General features: G+C 34.7%; 1 protein-coding gene across 5 annotated transcripts in view; it reads left to right on the top strand.

The window, feature by feature from the left end:
• PICK1 (protein interacting with PRKCA 1) overlaps positions 1-18005 on the top strand; it is a 69827-nt gene that overhangs the window by 30524 nt on the left and 21298 nt on the right. For 3 of the 5 annotated variants that reach the window (XM_081754018.1, XM_081754019.1, XM_081754021.1), the window contains 3 exons: positions 11623-11734; positions 13302-13430; positions 17246-17519. In XM_081754018.1, coding sequence (XP_081610144.1) covers positions 11623-11734; positions 13302-13430; positions 17246-17519 — 515 coding nt within the window. Of the gene's footprint in view, positions 1-3768; positions 3848-8845; positions 8939-11622; positions 11735-13301; positions 13431-17245; positions 17520-18005 lie in introns of all 5 variants that reach the window. The other 2 variants (XM_081754020.1, XM_081754017.1) reach the window with 2 other exon arrangements.

Raw genomic sequence — 18005 nt, 5'->3', positions numbered from 1 at the left:
GATTTTTATGTGCTTAGACAGATTAAAAGAAATTCGTTATAGAGTTCAAAGTTTCCAGCTTATCTTGAATCGTAACATAAATGGCTGGAAAATCATTAGAGGATTTTGATCTGTTCAGAAAAATGGACAATTGATATTCTACCGCTCAGAGTACAAGGTATATGCATGGACATAAAATACACATTGCTACTTTGTAAAACTTCACAAATTTTTATACCACCAACCACGTAGGTCTTTGTGTCCATGTTATTGGACAGCCTTACATGAACCTAGTCTAGCACATACAGGATTGTAAAGACTCTTTCACCTTTGTACTCTGCGGTATAACATCAAATTGGATTTGTGTTATTGTGACGCTTGGTTTTCTGAAGTGGCGTCTAGGTCAGAAGGTAATTTTCCTCAGCAACTGGTGTAACGATCGAATGGAGCATTCTGTACAACGATCGATGTAGGTAGCTCCGATCGAATGGAGCTACCTACATGATAGTAGTTACCGATCGAATGGAGCATTCTGTTTCAGAATTTACGTGAGTATATTACCATCGATCATAAGAAATATTACTATCCAGCGAACACAGCACAATTGCTGAGTACCTGTCACATCTACCTAGAATTTTCCGCGATATTAGATCAGCGATACCTTATCAGATAACATCACAGGAGATACCTGTTGCAAATTAGTAGCTCCATGCAGCTTCTTTTGTTTTCATAGAACACAGGAGCAGAATACCGTATACGCTCGCGTAATGTCCGCACACCAACTTCAGAATTTTTTTTTTTTTTTTTGGGGGGGGTGACTCGCGTAATGTCCGCACTCTAAAAATCTAAGTTACGTCTTGTGGTATTTGTAATACGGTTCCGATTTTCGTACTTCTGGCAACTGGACGTCTAAGAAGGGCGTCAATCTCGGAAGTTTGTACGTGGATTCTTGCTGCGTGGAAAAGCATATCCAGTGATCTTATTTTAAAAAGTTTTAAGGTAACTGGTATATCAAACGCACTTGATGGATCGGAAGACGATCTCCTTTGGGAAGATAAAGTGAACGAAGAAAACACCGATAATAACTCGGACTTTACCGACAGTTCGTCAGATGACGAGTGAAAAAAAAAAAAAAAAAAAAAGTGCCAGCACTGCTTGTGTATTAACATTTGTTTCTTTCCAGTGAAAAAAGCTGGTTACAAGTAATTTTAATATTTTTGCATTTATGAGTGTATGTTATGTTTGTGACTTTACATCAAGTGTGTTCTGACGTGGTTGAAAGTTATGTTCGAGGAGAAAATAAAGGTAAGATTTAAATAATTTGTTTATTAATTTTAAATGCCATAACTTTGTTTCAATTAGTGGCCCTCATTTGCTTTTTATTTAATTATTTACCAGTATTATGTAGGAAGTTCAAAATGAAATTTACTTCGAAAAATTTTTACTGAAAATCGCACGTTTTTTGAACGACCCGCGTAAAGTTCGCACTTGCATTTTGACACCACGATTTTAGTTAAAAAAAAAAAAAAAAAAGTGCGGAAATTAACGCGAGTGCATACGGTACTTTTCGTAAGACCACAGAACCGAACTCAGTGCCTCTTGTAGGCCTGATACCTAAAGTTTGGCGTCATGGACTCCAGTTGTTAATAATTTGCGTATGTGATTGTATTCACGTGAATTGGATGTGATAAAGTCGTCATTGATCGGTAACGGTTATGTCGCTGCTTACTGAACATTTGCTGTCTCTAGATTTTGTAGATTGCCACAGGATAATAATGAATTGTGTTTCGGGTCAACATTGTTCAGAACTTCTTCGAGTAGTATTTTGGACAGTGTCAATGAATGATGTAATCATCACATTTGGTCGACGTGAACCTAGCTATTTGGCTGGTTTGGAGTTAAGCTGTTCGTTTTAGGACCAGTGTTATACAGTATGCGGCAAAACAAACAGCACTGAAATCTGCGTACGGATGACGCGCAGGTGCAATATGGTATGAGCTGTCAGCGCCACATGTGTGCACACTTGTATGTCGACTAGCATAGTGTGCAGTTGGTGCGAAGTTAATGTTACTCACAACAGAGGGGAAGGTGTTTATTGTCGAGCACTATTCCCGCTCATACGGTGTGGGGCAGCATCTCACTGCAGGAGATGAGCGCGCATGTCGACTGTATTGCTCTGGAGCTGTAGCATATGATGAAGATGAAGATTTCGTCACCAGCATACGGTTCAGTGGTGAAAGCCATGTCTACCTCCTTGATTGCAACATCATTCGACAGTTGTGATTATTGACTAATTCTTGCATGATTTGCGTGGTTTTTGCCACACCAAAAATCTGTTGTTATAACAACAGTGGATGAAGCAGGATAGATCTACTGCCCACACTGCAAATGAGTCACTCGTCCGTCTTCCCACGAGAGTTTGGACATCGCTTGGTTTCCTATGTAACGAATTTTTCATATCCTTTCCACTCCGCTGACCCCACGGCTGCAGACACCTACATATGGGGTATGCTGAAGGAAGCAATTTTCCGAGCAGATAACCCCCTACCACTATACCAGAGTTAAGAGAGAAGATTCGGTCATTTGTTTTGTCTTTCCAGCTTGCCATGGTCACTTAAGATGATCATCGATCTACAGGACTGCTATGAAGAATGTGTGCACCGTAATGGTCGACATTTTGAACGCAGGCACAATTCCTCTTAAATTTCCAATATATATTGAGTATCATTTAGTTGACATCTATTTGACAACGTTTCTTATATTTCATTATGTTGTACAACAAATAAATGTCAACGATGTGATTTCAGTACTGTTTGTTTTGCGCATACTGTATGAGACATAGATTTGCGCCTTAACGTGAGATCCAAACCACATGAGCTTCCACCGGGAATAGATCTCAGGTCTCCGTCCCGAAGGCGTGTATGCTAATTATATAGCCATGAAAGAGCTTTTGTATGAAGCTAGTGTAGCACTTACAAGATGGCAGAAATCCATTGGCCGCAACAAATAGCATGTTGTAGGAATATACTGATACAGTCAGTACGACTCAACCATGGTATAATATAATCAGAGTTCACCAAGCTATTGGCGAGTATATCGTAATGATACCGATATTTTATTCTGTAACATTTGACATTGAGGTTTTATATTAACATGTATCGAGTTTACAGTAGTTAATCTGCACCCTGCATTTAAAAAATGAAAAAATCCCATATCCTATAGGTAAGAAGAAGAGAGCTTCGTATGTGAATAATTTAAAGTAAGATTCAGTTTTAGGCGGTAAACAGAATCTGCTACAAAGGTATGTAAGTATTCTTTGTATAAAATAAACACACAACACAAACTTTTGACCAGAATTAATAAATTTGTCTTTTTTCCCGTTACAACTGATGTAGCTTCAGCTTTGAATTTTGACATAGTTCTAGAATTGAATTTAACAATGTAGTATTGTGTACGATGAACAAAATAGAAGCACATTTTACATTATAGCAAGCATTATTAGTCTGAATATCCTTTTTTTTAACGTTCTCCGGATTGAACAAGATTAGATATTTTAATATGATGTTTTATTTCGCTTATGTGTGCGAGTATAAAATTATACAGAGACTTAACTAGTGGTAACCAGTTTTATTACCTGAGGGTACACGGTTACATTTATTATTATCAATCTAACCATACAGTGAGTATTGTCAAGCAACTTTTAGACCCTTTGTATTGACATCCTCTTCAATCACTTGATATAATTCCCTCATTGACCATTAGTAGAGTATACACTAAAATCTTGTTTAGGACCAAGTGACAGAAGACCATTAAAAACGTCGTAAAGGGTAAGAGATCCAGGAAGCCCAAGTACAAGTTCTATATACAGGTAATCGTAAACTCAACATACTGAGAATGTGTTGTAATTTTTGTTGTTGTTCCCATATTCTAGAGATTCCTTCGTGTGTTTGTCTTGTAATATATATATATCTCCTCTCTTGCACCATTTCAACTTCTGCACCTCTTCACTCAATTATACTGTATATATATCTGTACATGCACTTTTGCATGAAATAATGTATGTAACTAACCTATGTTCATGGTGCTTGTATCTTAATCCATATGAGCATTTGTTTCTCTTTTTTTTTTCTTTTCTTTCCTGTCAGTTTCTTTGAAACTGTCCAGGATGTATATAGTGTTGATATCTTCAAATATCCGTCAGATGTCTATGTTTATTTCTAGAAGTATTTGTAGAATATGTTGTACTGTAAAATTGCAGACAAGTTTTACCAATATATATACACATATATTATTACGTTTACGTTATTTTTATTTTTAAGATAAACTTTTATCATAAAATGTATATTTTTTAGCTTTAGATATAATTTTTTCATCATCATTTTGGTTTTAAAAAAAATCATTTCTGACACTTCACAATTCTAAAATTTTACTACTTGAAATTACCTTTCCGTAAGAGGAGTGAATTATTCCTCAAACATTGGGAACAGGAACAGTGTTCTTCATGTGAACTATTTATTAAAGTAAGAAATAAGACGGAGTTTTTGATAAAATGGATGCTTCTATTTAAAAACAAATTGAAAAAATGGAACATAACACTGGTAATTTTCATTAAAGTAAGAAATAAGGTGGGGTTTTTGATAAAAATGGATACTTCTATTTAAAAAAAAAAAAAAAAAAAAAAAATAAAAATGGAACATAACACTGGTAATTTTCATTAAAGTAAGAAATAAGATGGGATTTTTGATAAAAATGGATTCTTCTATTTAAAAAGAATTGAAAAAATGGAACATAACGCCAGTAATTTTCATTAAAGTAAGAAATAAGATGGAGTTTTTGATAAAAATGGATTCTTCTATTTAAAAAGAATTGAAAAAATGGAACATAACACTAGTAATTTTCATTAAAGTAAGGTATAAGATGGAGTTTTTGATAAAAATGGATTCTTCTATTTTAAAAAAAATTGAAAACATGGAACATAACACTGGTAATTTTCATTAAAGTAAGAAATAAGATGGAGTTTTTGATAAAAATGGATTCTTCTATTTAAAAAAAAAAATTAAAAATGGAACATAACACTGGTAATTTTCATTAAAGTAAGAAATAAGATGGGGTTTTTGATAAAAATGGGTTCTTCTATTTAAAAAGAATTGAAAAAATGGAACATAACACCAGTAATTTTCATTAAAGTAAGAAATAAGATGGAGTTTTTGATAAAAATGGATTCTTGTATTTAAAAAAAATTGAAAAAATGGAACATAACACTAGTAATTTTCATTAAAGTAAGGTATAAGATGGAGTTTTTGATAAAAATGGATTCTTCTATTAAAAAAAAAAAAAAAAAAAAAAAAAAAATTGAAAACATGGAACATAACACTAGTAATTTTCATTAAAGTAAGAAATAAGATGGGGTTTTTGATAAAAATGGATTCTTCTATTTAAAAAAAAAAAAATTGAAAAAATGGAACATAACACTAGTAATTTTCATTAAAGTAAGAAATAAGATGGAGTTTTTGATAAAAATGGATACTTCTATTTAAAAAAATTGAAAAAATGGAACATAACACTGGTAACTTTCGTTTCTTATCAGAAGTTTTGATAGTAACTGTTTACATTCATTTGTTTTCACCACAATGGAAACAATACTTTGTTATATGATTCGTAATTTCAAAACAAAGAATTTAAGTAAAAACAAAGCTTGGCGAAAGCAGAACCTTATTATTACTGAGCTGTGCCACAGTGTCTCTGTTCTTCCGATCCTTAGATCGTTTTCCATAATATTTCTGATCAATGATATATATATATATATATATATATATATATATATATATATATATATATATATATACGAGGCGTCTCCGGAAAGTATGTACCGTTTTGAAAAGAAAAATAATTAAACAGGTTTGTTCAAGCCAAATTTATTTTTCCATGGAAAAGCCCACCTTTTAAACTATTTTTCGGCATAGTTTCCACCAATGTACAATGTAGACATGCTATAAAAAATGTCTAGTTGATGTCAATTTATATCTACGAAATTTTCTTGATGTTAGTAAAAGATAAATGATAATAGCATTTACAATTCTCAAAAGTTTGAATATATATGTGTGTGTTTGTGCAAAAAAAAAAAAAAAAAAAAAAAAAAAAAAGTTTATTTTAGGTATATATTACAGTATAATTCCATTCTATATATTTAATGAAATTTTGAAAACATATTAAACATACCATTATTATTACTAATTCCTTAGTAAATTTCTTTAAAGAAAATGCTTAATTTTATTTAATTCTAGTTGGTAAAACTTACTGTTGTATCATCTTTACTATCTCTTAATATATTACTTTAATTTCTTGGTGTTCTCCAATAAATAGTATATATGCATTCTCTAGAATCTCCTCTTTTTCTGCATTTCTTTGTTAACTGTGTAATATGTAATTTAATACTCTGCTTGGATGTGGATATTTCTGTCACTTTTTATCTGTATTAGATTCTGTTTTAAGAAGCGTAGTAGGAGGAAGAGTGTACAATCTAAAGGAGTCATTGGAATTACGTTTAAATAAATTTGTAATAATGATCAGTGCCTTATTCTGATACGCTTTCCAAGAACGTACGGTATTAATACTAAACTTGCTATTTCATTTCCAACACATGGAGTTTTCTTCGAAGGGCAGACAAGGTATGACTGGCGCGAGAATTTCAGAATATAGGTGAAATCCACCTATAGAACTAAATTTACATCCTCTTAATATGTAGTTTGTAATAAGTACGTTGTTGACAACGTTCTTTTCACAGACAATCTTACCTGTTTTAGTTTATTTTCGGGGATTTCCCACTTCATTTATAAATTTCATTCAGTGGGCATAATTGTTCACAAGCGAAACATTATTTTTATTGTTTTATATATATATATATACATAAAGCTAGTTGGGAGTTGCTAGAGGTCAATTAGAGGAATCGCTCGGCAAATACAAGATGAGAGGGTTCGAGACCCAGGATGAGAGTTCGAGGAGCGTCCAGATTTATCTGTATTACTCTCAGCATTTTTATATTGAAATTGCTTTTGCGAAATTGTTATTCGTTTTGCTAAGGTTTCAATACGTATTCGTGTCAGTAATATTGCAAGCGAATGAATGTTGTATTGTGTTTGATATTCAAGATGAATTAGCTCGCGTGCTTTTGATGCTCACGTGGTCTCAGATTCGACTTTAGTTGAGCGCTTTCTTTTACGTATTGGCCCAGCAGCAGTTGGTGACTAACTTGTGTTAAATAGCCCTTCTTCCCAATCTAATGGCTAGAGTCTTCGCTGCACGAGGTCCCGGGTTTCGATTCCCACTTGGGTTGTGAGCTTTCGGGCTTTACGTCTTTTTGTAGCAGGAAGACTATGAACAGGAGCCACTATTAACGTGGACTCTGAACCATGACAGGGACCTGAAATTTTGTACAGTTGGCGGATGTATCATGCAAGATAACGCGTCATAATGTAGGGCTTTCCACATCAAATTGTCTCGTCTTCATGAAAGATCAAGCGTACTACAATGGTTCAGATCCCACTTATAAGCCGTAGATCTCCCCCAACATAGCCTCAGTGCTGACGAAGAGCATAAATACGTATCAATCAGTCATGTTAAGTGTTAGGAAAATTCTAGTTTTAAAGGTCAGAAACAGTGGCGTTGTGCGGTGACAGCATTACTCAGTTGAACGCATTTGGACTATAGAACCAGGGAAAAAATGAAATGAAATCTTTGAGTTTTACGTCCCACGATTATGCCGGCTAGGCTAAAGGAGACTGTGATGATGAGAGATGAAAGAAATGGTGGAATGAAGCAAGTAGGAGGAAATGGGAGAACCCCGAGGAAACCCATGCAAACGGTGCTTGTCCACCACAAAGTTCACTTGGCGCGAGCTGGGATCGAACTAGGAACCCCATGCACCAGAGGTGAACGCTCTACTACTGAGCCACCGCGGCCCCTATAGAACCAGGGGGTTCACAAACTAAAACTAACCATATGTATGCCGCTAAGGAAAATAAAAAATTTCACTGTGTGGCAACGTTGCAGTTTCACTTGGAAACATTAGCATTGATCTACGAATCCATCAAGCAGTTACATCCATTGTTACGGTAATAGATGGTGCTAGTGGCAATCTGTAACTGCCATCTGAAAAGAATTCATGTAGCTATTTGATAGATTGGTAGATCTGCTGTAGGGTTCGTCATCAGTGACGTTGCCATATAGTGCAGTTCGCGTCTCTAGACGACAGCCCGAAAGGTATAGAATTATATATATATATATATATATATATATATATATATTTCGCTTTAATTTGACTTCTAGAATAGTGCTGTGTTGTCCACGTGCACCATTTTTAGAACACCCGATATATCGCACCTTGTCGAGAAAAGTGGCACAAGTCAAAAAACCTTAAGCTCCAAATTCGATCCCTCGCAATAAAAGTGACATAACACGAAATTTGTCATTTTTGTTCTAGTACACTCTGATTTTGGGATAATTTTAAAGCTATATTTACAATACTTTTACACATAAGAGAAAAAAAAAACATTGTGATTATAAAATAACTTTAAAACAAGTTACGAGTTATGTCATTTTTCTCGCGAGGGATACGAGCTTGGATCTTTATTTGACTTGTGTCACTTTTCTGTAGAAGGTGCGATATATATATATATATATATATATATATATATAAACTATATGTACAATAAAGTTGAACTTCCTCCTAGTATGTTTCAGGTGTTTTTATCCCCCTCCCTTTTTCCGAACTTAACTTTTATTTCTTGTAAAGAAAAAAAAACAATAATGAAAATAGCTGAGCATGTTCTGCTGTATCTCTTTGTGCTTTCAACCATTGTGCCGAAAGAAAGGAGCTTACGGAAGAGGATGTCTTGAATGATGATGAGGAGGAGGTGTGCTCGGAAAGGGTTCCTCTGCATTTGACCTATGAAAATAAAATGTAAGTCCTTTCTGGGTGAATGTTTCTGTATATGTATATTTTTAAATGTGTGTATGTATGTTTCTGTGTAAATAGTGCACTTCTTTTGATTCGTTACTTATATGAACTGATTCAGTTCCGTATAGTACAAACATTCGAGCGCTCATAAGTTAAATGACGTCATAAATTGCGTTCCCACATTTGTAACTACAAAAAACTTTGCTAAAGACAGTAAAAAGATCATTGCGCGAATTTTGTCCGGTAGATGCCACCTGCTGCAAGACATTTTCTGCAATTTAACGGCGAGGTGTGTAATTTCTACTGCCTTTGTTTCAATAAGAGAAAATGGGGTATGGGTAACCACCTTTAAATTCACCGTTACCTGTGAAGATGTTAGTGGATTGACTTCATTGACGAACTCGGCCAAGAGAATTGATCTAGCTATGTATTTCAAGAAAAAAAATGCAAAAATTCTCTTTCGTTCAAGAGTTATCGTGTAGAGTAGCGGACGGACCTACTAATCTTACAATCTTATAAGGCCCACTAGGATGATTCTAATAACATTACAATTTTATGCGGTCCACAAGGATGATTCTAGTAACATTACGATCTTATAACGCCCACTAGAATGATTTTAATAACATGACAATGCTATAAGGCCCACTAGAACGATTCTAATAACATTACAATCTTATGAGGCCCACTAGGATGATTCTAGTAACATTACAACCTTATAACGCCCACTAGAATGATTCTAGTAACATTACGATCTTATAACGCCCACTAGAATGATTTTAATAACATGACAATGCTATAAGGCCCACTAGAATGATTCTAATAACATTACAATCTTATGAGGCCCACTAGGATGATTCTAGTATCATTATAATCTTATAACGCCCACTAGAATGATTCTAATAACATTACAATCATACAAGACCCACTAGGATGATTCTAATAACATTACAATGCTATAAGGCCCACTAGAATGATTCTAATAACATTACAATCTTATGAGGCCCACTAGGATGATTCTAGTAACATTACAATCTTAACGCCCACTAAAATGATTCTAATAACATTTCAATTTTATAAGACCCACTAGGATGAGACTAATAACATTACAATCGTACAAGGCCCACTAGATGATCCTAATAACAATACAAACTTATTAGTCCTAATAAAAGATTTGAAAATAGTGTTATTATGTAATTCAGTTTTGTCTTCAGTGTTAGCTTCACTTTCTACTAGGGATGGCCAAAATTATCCGGGTTCCGGAAAATTTATTTTCCGGAATTGGCTATCCCTACTTTCTACATTTTTGATCTTAATTATCTTTTAAGTTACCTACGGCAATTTCAAAAGAAGTAATGGAGAGTGTAATTAAGACCCTTGGAACGTTATTTAAGATGGCGGACCATTTCAGAAGGTTGTTTTGTCTAATTCGTTATCAGTTTTTGACAAGGAAGTCATTTTTGAATGAGAAGTCGGTTAAAACGAAAAAATTCGAGTCTGTTTCTCTTACTATCATCTCTTAAATGAAAGCGCTAAAATAAGCAATTTTATTTTCTCAATGTTAAACAAAATTGTTTCTGTTTCAAGCAGACGAGAATGTACTGAACTTATTCATCCATTGCGGCAGTGGTTCTCAACCTAATTCGTATCACGACCCCCATTTTATCACATCTTGCCAGCGACTCCCCTTATAATTTCTAGTTTGTAATAAGCTTGTGTGGGATTTTTAATATACCTATTGCGGAGATCCCACGATATCCATCTATTTCTTGTATATAATGGATACAGTAACTTCACTAAAAGCAAATGGATTAAAACCAACTTTGGCAGGTTCATTCATATTACAAATATGGAATCCGTCCGCCATACTATTTCAAAATGGAGGACATTTGAAAATTTTAAAACTTCATAACTTCTTTAAGTTTGGATCATATGATAAAAAATAAAGTGATTTCTAATTTTGGTTAAAAGAACTTGGACAGTTGTTAAAGAAAAGGTATTGAGTATTTTAAATGACTTGATGATATGCGTCACGAAGATTGAACCGGACATTGCCGCACTAGTGAAATCACACCATGCTCAGGTACTCTCTCATTAGGTTTCAATTTTAATTGTATTTCAATATGTAGGTTTTGTTGCATTTATTTTTTTCTGGAATTTCAATATGCAGTTCTCATTAGTTTCATATGGTACCACTTTTATTTAAATTGAGTTTTTATCAACTTTGCACTTGTTGAAAATGTTTAATAGACCTAGTTTTTGTTGTTCTTAACAGTATGTATAAAATTAAAAATATGCTTATCAGAACAACATTCAGAATATTTTGTGGTGTTAGATTCTAATTATATTCATATCTTGCGCTTATCTTCGCGACCACAATGAAACGTTCTCGCGACCCCAAGTTGAAAAACCCTGCATTACGCAGTTGCCACAGTTACTTTATTATTTAGAGTGTGCACTTTTTTTCTTTTTGAGGGGCGGAGGGAGCCAATCGATGATGTGTAGAAATAAAACATGATGTAAGATGTTTAATACCGGTATAATATTTGAATTAAAAATATTTTTAACATGTTCTTTCATTTGTACAGGAGGAGTTTTGTCTTCACAGCAATTCATTCCCGAGACGCTTGATTTTTTTTTTTTTCATTATTTCTACCAAACTCGAAGCATTATTTTTTGTTATTTTTCAGGGGGATGACCGTAACTTCAGGCAGCATAACGATTAAGAAAGATAACACGAATTTGATCGGAATTAGTATTGGGGGTGGAGCACCTCTCTGCCCGTGTCTCTATATTGTACAGGTAGGTACGCATATTCATTATTTAATGTGTAATACCTGTGATACTACATTCCAAAACAATTCGAAATTTGCCCATTTTCTTTTCCCTTATCAAATTAAACAAAACTATTAACCCTACGTCCACCAAGGTGAGCGAAAAGTTGTCCACACTGTTATTAGGATAAGAATTTTTATAAATGTTTCTTTAGTATCATGCCATAACTCAGGTTTTGTGTCAAAATTATTTTCTGTCATTCAATACTTTTAATTTGTAGAAAATAACCTAAAATTAAAAAAAAAGTGGTGGTGGACATAAAGTACCCTTATTTGGTGTAACGTGTTACCATATTGTACATGAGGTTATTTCGAGTTAAAGTTGAAGGTTCTGATACTAGGTGTTGCTGTGGGTACAGCAGCCGTAAAGCCTTGTACACCCAAACGAAAAAAAAAACTGCTGTTTTTAGAGTGATGATATTAAAACTGGAATCATACGTGCACCAAGAAGTTAACGAAATCAGATCAGATCTCGGAACTGTTTTGTCCCCCCTCCCAAAAAAAAGTTATATTCTTCTCTGAAGACACCAAATGGAGAAGAGTATTACATTTTCTGAAACAGTGTTTATGTCGTGAACACTTTTTAACCCTTCCTTGGTGTACGGTGTTGACGCGTAACTTCTTGATGTACGTAGGACAAACTCACTTTGTAATTCTGTATTGCGCAGTTAAGTTTCAGCTAACATGTTAAATAGCATTCTCAAGACATAAGTGAGAAAAAGTTTTAGCGAGGATATAGTATGAAAATTAGTTGGATATCAAATAAAATAAATAAATAAAAGAAATTAAAACATCAACACCGCTGATTAAAAACTGTTTGCTACTACACAGTATACATATGTTAAATCTTCGTTCTTCTTATGTGGCTGTTGGCGAGAATGGAGGTCTCAGTGATGTTACTTGAACGTCTGACTGTGAGCTCTTTCGTGGCTAAATGGTTAGTGTACATGCTTTTGACATGGGAGATCCGGGTTCGATTCCCGGCGGGATCTCATGTAGTTCGGATCCCACGTTAAGCTTTAGGTCCACGTCTCATGTAGCCTCTCTTCTGAACGGGTCATTAAGCTCAAAATCAACTCAATCCAAATGACTCCCTAGCGTTAAGTCCACAATTTCTCATGATCGCTTAGATTGTCTTTAGTAAAGTAATTATACGGTAAGACCATCGGATATTTCTGGATTTCCTGACCAATGGTCTCTGTCTCGTAATTCAGACATAATGCTCATTGCAGGTCTAGTGACTAGCGCGTGCTCTTTTGATACACAGTGTCCCGGATTCGATTCTCGGTTAGAAATACTTTAAATTTGAAATTATTACAGTAGTTCGAATTCCACTTTAAACTGCAGTACATACACTTCTTATATAACCAAGGTTGTCAATGCGAATTTAAACAAACAAACAAAAGTTTTCTATTTATTCAAATGTTACGTATAACGAATGTGTTTATATTTAATTTGAATCATTGGAATATGGAGTAGGTTAGAGTAGTGTTTTGTTATTAATTTACTTGAAAATTTGTATTTCTTTTGTTCAGGTGTTCGATAACACTCCGGCTGCCAAAGATGGAACTTTGCAAAGTGGGGATGAGTTGATTGGTGTCAATGGAACTTCAGTGAAAGGAAAAACCAAAGTGGAAGTGGCCAAAATGATACAAGCATGCAAAGTAAGTATTCAGGAAAATACAGGGTGTTTCAAAACAACGACAACGTTTGGGAGATGATTCCTGACATTAAGATAAGACAAAAAGTATAGACCAACCTTGGTGCAGAAATACTTCATTTCGGAATTATAGGCTGCCGAAAATGTGAAAAAATGAACTTTAAAGGTCAATAGTTCAAATACTATGGGACCTACCGTAGTCCGGTCAAGACTTAACTTAGGAACTAATATGTGCAGTGTCCAAAAATACATATTTCAAAATCCTGCGGTTCACGCAACAATTTTTATACAAGGAGTTCGGCTACGGGCATATAATTTGAAGTACTCACCAACACACTTCTATAAAAATTGTTGCGGAAGTACCGCAGGATTCTGAAACATGGATATTTGGATAGGGCACATACTAGTTCCTAAGTAAAGTCTTGACCCGACTACATTAGGTCCCATAGTATTGGAGCTGTGAACCTTTAAAGTTCATTTTTTTTTTTTTCATGTTTTCGGCAGAGTATAAGTCTGAAATAATGGGTTTCTGCACCCAGGTTGGTCTTGTCTTATACTTTTTGTCTTATCTTCGTGTTAGGAATTACCTCCCAGACGTTGTCAGTGTTGTTTTGAAACACCCTGTATGATATCAAAGTAATAAGGAAGTATGCATTAGGAGATAATAATGTAAGCTGCGATCAAGCCCAGAGTTACGAGTTAAGGACCGCTTTTATGCGAGGGAAATCATAGCGCACATCGAAAAACTTTCTACAGATAACCACATCTCAATAAAAGGTAAGGGCCACCGCACTAAACATTCTCGCTCTAATTCTTTAAAGTGAATCATGTTGTGCCGATTTTATGAATGAAACATTTGAGGCTTTTTTGAAAAATTTCGTCCAAAGAAAAGTCATTCCCAGAAGTAAACCATCCCTTGTAGATTTGTCCATAAGAAATAACTTATGCCATATGTAAGGGTTATTAATGAAATAATTGTTTATAAAATTATAATAAAATCTCGCATAAGTTACATTTTACAAATTTGTAAAAAAAAAAAAAAAAAAAAAGAAAGAAAGAAAAAGAAAAAAAGAAAAAAACGCAAGAGTAAATATCCCTTATAGGTATTCTCATGAAAGTGATTTATGCAACATTATAAGAATAATAATGAAATATTTATTTCTGAAATACTAACAAAATGTCATGACCCGTTATTGAGAAAATCGTTGGAAAGAAAACTCAGCCCAAGAATAAACTACCCGTTCTTGATTTTTCTTAGATACCTCATAATGGGTTGTATTTGGAAACTTGATTTATGAAATATTAAAAAAAAAAATCATTAGAGCCGTTTTTGAGAAAATCGCAATTTTTTATTTTTACCCTTAAGAAAACTTCCCTTATTTTTTATAGTAGGGTGGCCGCGGTGGCTCAGTGGTAGAACGTTCACCTCTGGTGCATGGGGTCCTTGGTTCGATCTCAGCTCGCGCCAAGTGAACTTTGTGGTGGATAAACACCGTGTGGGGCGTTTTTTTTTTCGTGCTTCTCCCGTTTGCTCCCACTTTCTTCATTCCACCATTTTCAATCATTTCGAATAATCATCGTCTCCTTTAGCTTAGCCGGCATAACTGTGGGACGTAAAACTTGAAGATTTCATTTTTTCGGAGCGGGAAGAAAATTCAAAATAACTCGTGGAAGATCACATAAAAACGTTAAACTTTGGTATCGATACCGTAAACAGTATGGCCTACTGTATATGTATACCGGGACGGATAAACGGACAGATGTCGAAAAATCACTTTTTCGACATCTATGAGCGATGAAACGTATAAATCTGTTAAAATCTCGAATTCTGTTTCTTACGTAGTTTGAAAGTGAAAAGGAGTTATTTTCTTTTAGAATTATGTGACTTTCATTTGAGACCTATTGGAATTACTGATTGCTTGGGATTGAAGTTCGCTAGAGGCAAAGGTAAATTCGCCCCATTTTAAAACAGAAAAACAAAATCTAAAAGCTATTTGATTTTTCTGAAGCGTAGTGTATTCTCAATGAGGCCTAATAATTTCGAAAAGTAGTCGTCGTTGTGGCGTGGCGCTAGTAGTAGTGACCGGAGTGCTACGGTTGTTACATCACGCAATTTGTGATTCAGTATAAGCTATCATTGCCGTCCTAAGCGAAAAGACCTTAACTCCACATTTTTCGAAAATCGAGATATTGGTATGGGAATGTTCGAAGTACAATTCTGCATCTATCTAAAGAGAAATTGACGTGGTTTGACCAATAGGTAGGGGGGTAATGACGTCATGAGTGTTTACCTTATATTCAAAACTACCTGAAAGTAAGCCAAAAGACCTTAAGTGGCAATTCATAAGCAAAAATATTTAACTGTATTACCACAGAAATTTTAGATCGTGTAAATATATTTAATAAAGTTTTACTGAAATACAACAAATTTGAACGTACAGCCTAAGCCAAAACGCGTTTTGCTTATTTTCTCGAAAGTATGTGAAATGGAGATAAGGCCTTTTCGCTTGACAGGGCAGATCAGTTCTTAGTTCTACATAAAATAAATGTAGAGAAATTGAATTTTAGTCGGTTTTTATATAAATTTAGAACATAGTTTAGAAATAACCTAGGTATTCACTGTTACCAATTAGCCATTAAATGAAAGCAAATCAATTGAAACTTCCTATTCCTTTTATTGTAGTAAATTATAGTTCTTTTCAGAGTTAATTACAAAGGATCATAACAACGGTAGTATAAAGTATCAAAGATCGTGGGTTCTAGGATCGTGCTGTCCAAATCATAAAACATTTCAACCTAGATTGACAGCATTAATATGTAACATATACATTACACAATGTAATTATAAATGTATCCAAAGAGTCATTCGCCATGAAGACGAATTTCGAGAGAAAGCGATATTAAGCTCCCTTTCTACTCCAGAGTACACCTGGCCAACGTCATATGAGACCTAGTTAACTCTATCTTGCACTACCTAAATTAATCAGTTATGCATACTTGTAATATATGACTTATTGTACTTACATAATTACAACCATTCCTACACTATATAACAAAATGTAACGACGAGTAAAATTTGCGATTACACAAAGTGACTTCAACATAAGTACACTTTGGCCGTAAGTTAATTCAGTTAAGTGAGATAAGTCTCGGAGCTAATTATTTACTTGCCCTACAGACCACGGATGGGTCTTTACGGGTTAATGAACACGATAGACTGTGCGGAGAGATCCAACTCACGCATAGGTCTGTATCATACTTCTCGAATGAACTGAAACAAATCGTTTTCAATTCTCTTTCACATTACAAACCGTAAATTTGACCTAACTACGTCATAACCCTGTATCCTCTTCCACTTCGGTCAAAATATTATTTTTGATATTTCTAAACTCGGTCACCGCTTTCCATCCATCTTGTAATGAGGATGCTCAGATGTATTTCCGTCGAAGAACCTATTTCTTCTGATTCTTTTGACTGTACCGTAACTCAAAGACTGTTAGATTTTCTGTGCAGTGGCTGTTAATAGTTTTGCGAAGAATTCTCTTCCGTGTTAAGGACAGTTATTGTTTTTGCTTTGTATGAAGTTACTTCTTTCTATTGTTCACTAAAGTTTTTAATGCCTCTCTTTTAGAAATTTTTGAATAAAAAAGAAAGAAAATAATATTTTTCTGGATTTCGGCCCTTTTTTCCATTGGAACGTGGTATTAGACAAGAAGTTAGTCGCTATATATTTATTTCGCTTCTTTTTAAGTACCCGGCACCACCAATGATAATCTGTTCCGTCATGCTACAATTGCACTATTTTGTTGCTTATTCCAGGAGGAAGTGACAATCAACTACAACAAACTTCACGCCGACCCCCAGCAGGGAAAGTCTTTGGATATTGTGTTGAAGAAGGTGAAGCATCGTTTGGTTGAGAACATGAGCAGTACAACAGCCGACGCCTTAGGTTTATCAAGAGCTATTCTGTGTAATGATAGTCTGGTGAAGAAACTCGAAGAGTTGGAACAAACAGAATTGATGTATAAGGGATTAGTAGAGCATACAAAACGGGTTCTCAAGGCCTTTTTTGAACTTCTGCAAGTATATAAAGGTAATGCGAATTAGTATATAACACATTACTCAGTAAGTTCGTAAGATGACAAAACAACTTTTAGGCAAAACTCGGCTTTATTCATAAACATAGTCTCCTTCAAGAGTAATACATTCATTCTAACGCTTTTCTAACATTTAAATGCCATTTATATATATATATATATAGAGAGAGAGAGAATGATTTATATTTGGCCTCAAAATAGGCTTCAGTTTCGGCATTCAGTTCTTTATTGGAGCCAATATCATTCTCTTTAGGTCTGCAAACAGGTAGTAGTCGCTGGGAGCCAGATGCGGAGAGTACAGGGATGGGGAAGCAAGTCAAAGTGCAATTCGTGCAATTTTGCCATTGTTGCGATCGACTTTTTACACGGTGCAATATCTTGGTGAAAGAGCACTTTTTTCTTCATGTAGGGCCTTTTTTTCGCAATTTCTTCCTTTGAGCGCACCAGTAACGCCATATAATGTTCGCTATTGATGGTTCTTC

This window comes from Thermobia domestica, chromosome 3, assembly GCF_964235325.1.
Source record: "Thermobia domestica chromosome 3, izTheDome1.hap1.1, whole genome shotgun sequence".
Taxonomy (NCBI): Eukaryota; Metazoa; Arthropoda; class Insecta; order Zygentoma; family Lepismatidae; genus Thermobia; species Thermobia domestica.
This window is presented reverse-complemented; position numbering and strand designations above follow the sequence as displayed.